This window comes from Condylostylus longicornis, unplaced genomic scaffold (assembly GCF_029603195.1).
Source record: "Condylostylus longicornis isolate FDR11 unplaced genomic scaffold, ASM2960319v2 ptg000663l, whole genome shotgun sequence".
NCBI classification, from domain to species: domain Eukaryota; kingdom Metazoa; phylum Arthropoda; class Insecta; order Diptera; family Dolichopodidae; genus Condylostylus; species Condylostylus longicornis.
The window spans coordinates 28394-34407 of NW_026578613.1; the positions used below are offsets into that span (position 1 = coordinate 28394).

Sequence of the window (6014 nt, forward strand, 5' to 3'; positions counted from 1 at the left end):
GGTTGCTGTTCAGCCACTGCTGGTGTCCGCTCTGGTGCTGGTGGATCGTTACTCACCAAGCTCATCACACCGTCAACAGCATCGTCTAACAGGGATGGAGTTGAAGTTATCGCTTCTGCTCTAACAACCGCGTCAAAGATTGTATTTGCTTCCGACATCAGTTTGTCTCGTAGATACGAAGGTAGGGAGGTTGCATCTTCAATCGTTTCTTGTGTTTTTTGGTAAACTGCTGCGATAGGCGCCAACTTGGATGGATCACCAAATTCATCACTAGACAAGCGGCGGATAGTACAAGGAGGCCGTCGACGCATAGTCTGAAAAAAAAATTAAAGGGTGAACCCAAAAAAGGAATCCAACTTCTTACTCGTTGCTCAGGAGTGAGAGCAAAATCGGGGAACCAATAAGGCCAGCAGAAGTCATGAGATTCTTTGGGTTCTGATTCCGACAATTTGTCTGCTTTGGCAAGTTGATTGAAAATGGCTTCAGTCTTCGAAATCAATCCCCCTCGAACATCTGCAGGAAGCTTCTGACTGGAGTGGATCATCTCAAGCGTCTTTCGATACAGAAGTACTAAACCTTCAAGATCAATAGAATCCAGATGAGATACTTCCGAGCTCTCAAGGCGACGAACACACGGAGATCTTCGACGAGCTACCTGGAAAGCATTTCAACTGAAAGCTAGAGAGCGCGATCCTGACTCACTCGCTCTTCAGGTCGGATCATCCAATCAGGGACCCATGTTGGGAAACACCACACTGCTGATTCTGGAACGGAAGGAGGAACGTCTTGAGCGTGAGCTCCTGTCGCTGCATTAAGAATGGTTTCGATTGCGGAGATAAGGTCCTTTTTCTCTTCAAGAGTTTGAAATGGAGACGCGATAATAGCATCCCAAATTTCCTCGAAGGCAGTAGCAAGTCTGACATACTTCGTGGCCACAGGGGGAACGCAATTTGCGTGTCTGCATTTCCCGGTTTTCCGGCAGTGGAGCTGGTCTTCAGTCAATCGCTGGGCTGGCCACCAGCACGGAGGCTCGAAGCGAATCTTGTTAGCATCTTGGGGATCAGATCTCTTTTGCAAAAACGTCGGACTTGAATGCTCCAATTTGCGATCAAGTGTTAAAATAATTGAATTATAAATTTGATTTGCTGCTTCACTTAAAGCCTCTTTCGTCTGTGGTGGATCCCTAGATGCAAAGATACTTGAAATGGTATTAAACCAGAGGTCAGCGAGCTTGTCCAAGCGAGCACCGATCTCTGACGAAGGACTGACTGCAACGAAATGGCGAGGGCAGTTCTGATGCAAGGCATCGCAAACCTTCCGTTGATTGCAACGAGCCATTCTATCGTCCAACTTCCACGTAGGCCACCAACAAGGATAGCACCCGGGCAACGGACAAGCAATATTATCTAAAACTTTCTCACTAAGGGAAGGAGAGAAAGTTCCAAGGGGAAAAAGTGTTGGAGTTGCGTCTGCCTGAGAGCCTTCGTTGGTTGATGGAAAGGCGTTTGCCACCCAGTCGTCTGTGTCAGCCGCATCAGATTTCGCTGGGATATCAAAAGCTTCTTGAACGAGGCCCAAGAGGAGAGGAGGGTACCGACGAGCCTGCGAACAGGCAGCCATGAGCAGAACCAATGTCAGGGTTCTGAATATCATTTTTAAAGAGAAAAAAAACCGAAAAATGTGTGAGGCTTAAAACTAACTGAATTGGAAAGTGAGGGCCGCATGCTGATGAGACAAGCAGGTCAACAGATAAACTCGTTAAGGTGGATCGCTCCAGGAACAGCCTGTTCGGCACGATGGCAACAGCATCAAGAAGAACGATTTTCAATCAACTTTCCGAGTTTATTGGATTCCGCAGCAAACGGTTGTACAACACTTTTTATAACGCGCAATATTCGGGAAAGTTCGCCCTCGTCTTCCTCTTCCCAGGAGTTCTGTGTGCCGTTCGGTATCGTGCGGAGACGAAGTATGGATATAATGTTTTTATAACAGATGAAACGATAGAGCCCAAACCTCATCCTCCTTCATGGATTCCTGCTGAAACACTAGGACTGGAGAAGTATTTTGCATGGAAGAATGGAACAAAATTCTACGTTGATGGAGAAATATCTGTTCGAGAGTTCAAAGAGCGCGTTTTTGGTGGGATTGCTAGCGTTCCTTCGGATGTCGGTGTCGGGTGCAAAGGTCGCATGTTCGAGGATTCTGACAACTTGGCAATAGCAGTGCGGTCGTTCTGTAAGAGAGATCCACGCATCTTGATTTGGAGGGAGGATTGGAAACAGAAAGCCATCGCAAGATTGTTGAACGAGTAGACTCAACACACTCGCTAGCACCCTTAATACTTGTATGTGCATCTGACGCGCTACCGTCAGCGATTCCATTTGTCCTTTTTGTAACAAACTTGTCGTTGATGTAATGGGGTGGATCAATGCGCGGCGCATGCTTCCCTGCATGCGGTTCTTGCATACAGAAACAACCGGATCGTTCATTTTTTCTCCGTTTTCGTATCTTGCATAGCATCTATGGGAACTTCGCAATCTGCACCACTCAGCGTTTGTATGGAGACTCGAGATCAGGACAATTTGATCGACCACATCACGACACAACCTGGGGATGCGTGGCTGATGGTTCCTGTCGGGGAGTTGCATGAAAAAATGGCGGATCTGAAATGTCGCTCATATGAGGAAAGGGAGCCCTTTGGAGACCGAGTTCAGGTAAACGGTTTATTCTGATTCCAGCTTGAGCTTGTTATCATGTCAGCGTTACGTTGACGGGTTGACCATTTCGTATGACCATATGAGGAGAATGGAGGACTCCTTTGTCCACGAGCTTGAGGTTGGGTTGGAATGCCATCGTCTCCACCCAATGTCGTGGATCCCAAATGAGTGCTCATTCAAGATGCTGGACGCCTGTGTCGGTCAACTTCCATCCGGAACAGAAACTGGTGTAAGGCTGCATGATTGGATTTCAACACGACGCAACTCCGTTTTTTTTTCAAGGTTTTTTATGCAGTCGATTTTGGAGGAACAAATTTTCGCGTTGTTCGTGTCGAGCTCAAGGGAGACGGACGCCTAGATGTTCGCCAGAGGCAGCAATCGCTCCTCTCTGCTTTCTCTAGCGAAGATTGTCCTAAAGGTTTATTGGATGGTGGCGCAACAGCACTTCAGATGTTTGATTTCTTTGCGCAAACCGTCAAAGATTTCATGCAGGAAGAAGGAGACCACACTCTTTCTAATGTGCAATGCGGTTTCACTTTCAGCTTCCCTTGCGCTCAGCGTCAAATTGATTCGGCAGTTTTGATGACTTGGTAGGTTGCTACAGTGTTGTGTTTGTAATTGTCGCCTCATTAGGACAAAAGGATTTGAGACTGGGCGTCGAACTGATGATCCAGTGGAGGGACTTGATGTGGCTGAATTGATGAACGTAGCATTTAAGCGAAACGGGGTGCCTGTGCAATGTAATGCAGTTCTCAATGATACGGTATGTCATGTAGGGGTAGCGACTATTATCATAGAAGTCTTCAGGTTGGAACGCTCCTATCGTGTGCGTACGAAATGGATCACCAACAACATCCTCCTTGCATGGTTGGAATGATCCTAGGAAACTGGTATGAATTGCTGTTATTTTGACTCCACGGCTCCGAAATTCGGCTACACGGGTAGAATAATCAATATTGAATGCGGCAACTTCAACCGCGATCTCCCTAGAACAAACATCGATTGTGAGGTAAGAGGATCGCACGCTTATCACAATGTTCAAAAATTTCGAAAACACATTTGTTTCTTATTTCAGTTGGATTTCAAAGCTATCGATAACAGAGGTATGGAGTGAGTAAGATCTTACTCACTCCATACGTGTATTTGTTAGGATTTCAACAGATTGAAAAAATGTGTTCTGGCGCATATTTGGGAGAAATTTGCAGAATGACACTTCTTAAAATCTTTCAAAACAAATCTCCCGCTCTTGCATGGGAAACGGGATCCTTGTCAACTGTCAACATTGCAAAGATTATGAATGATAGATCGAAAGAATTGATCGTCACTCGTGAAATCATCAGAGATGTAAATGATGATTCTGATCCCTCGTTTGATCATTTCTGTGTTTCCAGGTTTGGAGCGCAGAATTGTCTGTCGCTGAGCTTGGAGTCATTCATCGTATCGCCACTGCAGTCATGGACAGAAGTGCCAGACTAGCGGCTGTCTTGATTTCTGGCTGTGCCCGTAAGACGGGTCGCCTTCAAGCGGCTTTTGGTGGTCTCTCTGTCGGAATCGATGGCTCTCTTTATAAACGGAATCCTTGGTATCGTGAGCGTCTTCGCTATCACTTGGATCAAATGCTCGGCCCATCCCGTTCATCTCTGATCCATCTTCTGCTTGCTGACGATGGAAGCGGCAAAGGGGCTGCGATTCTTAGTTCCGTCATCGCGGAGAAGAGCCAGTGATTCTATTCTCTATTTTTCTGGTTCATTTTTGTTGATCCAATACTACAGATTTTTCTCTTATTTTTCACAAATGTTTTCCCAACTGCACTATTGACAGAGTTGATGAACGCCCAAAGTCGAACGTCTCCGGTATTGCATGTCATGACACTCATCACAACCAGTTTTCATCGAATACTACACTTGACGGAAATGTGTCGTCTCCTAGCAATTTTCTTTTTTTGTGTGTTGTTGGGATCCTGTAAAAGCGAGGAGTCCGAATGCCATTCTGCAGTTTCAAAACGTTATGGAGTCAGAAATGACGTCTGTCGCGATCTTTGCTTCGATCTTGGAGATGGTATTTATAGCGACCCATTCTTTCACTCGGTTTGTCAATTTGACTGCTTTGTGACTCTATGGGTATTCCAACGAAGGCGGGGTAGGAATGGGGAATGGAAGAGCTCAAATCGGTCGCGTGATCAAAAACGTCCCAGGCATTTTGTCAGCAGCATTGCCAAGAAGATAAAAGCTGCGTTCAATTTGCATGGCGGACCCAGAGTGCAGGAACCATGCAAAAATACATTTGCCAACTAAAAACCGCAGAGATGGTGAAGAATGCGTTGGCTATTGATCTCACTGGACTCTCAAATGGGCACACGACTGCAGCAACTGATCCGCGTTGGAAATGGTGCAATATGGGCCTTGGGTTCCGATGCAATGGTGGCGGATATACTTGTCTGGAGTGTGATGGAATGAAGTGCGTTTACCAAAGCGACCTTCACATTTCTGGTCCTAAATGGTGTCCTGGGCATGATGCATGCACGATCGCTGATAAAAGGACGACGACCACGACAACCACCACGACAACTACGACCACCACCACCACAACAACTATGACCACAACAACAACTATGACCACCACCACCACAACTATGACCACCACCACCACAACTATGACCACCACCACCACAACTATGACCACCACCACCACAACTATGACCACCACCACCACAACTATGACCACCACCACCACAACTATGACCACCACCACCACAACTATGACCACCACCACCACAACTATGACCACCACCACCACAACTATGACCACCACCACCACAACTATGACCACCACCACCACAACTATGACCCACCACCACCACAACTATGACCACCACCACCACAACTATGACCACCACCACCACAACTATGACCACCACCACCACAACTATGACCACCACCACCACAACTATGACCACCACCACCACAACTATGACCACCACCACCACAACTATGACCACCACCACCACAACTATGACCACCACCACCACCACAACTATGACCACCACCACCACCACAACTATGACCACCACCACCACCACAACTATGACCACCACCACCACCACAACTATGACCACCACCACCACCACAACTATGACCACCACCACCACCACAACTATGACCACCACCACCACCACAACTATGACCACCACCACCACCACAACTATGACCACCACCACCACCACAACTATGACCACCACCACCACCACAACTATGACCACCACCACCACCACCACAACTATGACCACCACCCACCACC

At 47.1% G+C, this 6014-nt stretch overlaps 2 protein-coding genes across 2 annotated transcripts; one reads left to right on the top strand and one right to left on the bottom strand.

The window, feature by feature from the left end:
- Nucleotides 1-2898: 2898 nt before the first annotated feature.
- Nucleotides 2899-4441, top strand: LOC129617848 (hexokinase-like). The gene is made up of 6 exons (XM_055532893.1): nt 2899-2946; nt 3000-3307; nt 3351-3480; nt 3793-3820; nt 3868-4061; nt 4109-4441. Exons 1-6 carry the CDS (start codon nt 2899-2901, stop codon nt 4439-4441), a joined length of 1041 nt encoding a protein of 346 aa, XP_055388868.1.
- A 620-nt stretch (nt 4442-5061) lies between these two features.
- On the bottom strand, nt 5062-5750 carry LOC129617849 (loricrin-like; the record flags this gene model as incomplete). The annotated part of the gene is made up of 2 exons (XM_055532895.1): nt 5062-5515; nt 5565-5750. Coding segments are annotated over 2 exons (640 nt in total), but the record flags the coding sequence as incomplete, so codon positions are not given.
- Nucleotides 5751-6014: the final 264 nt, after the last annotated feature.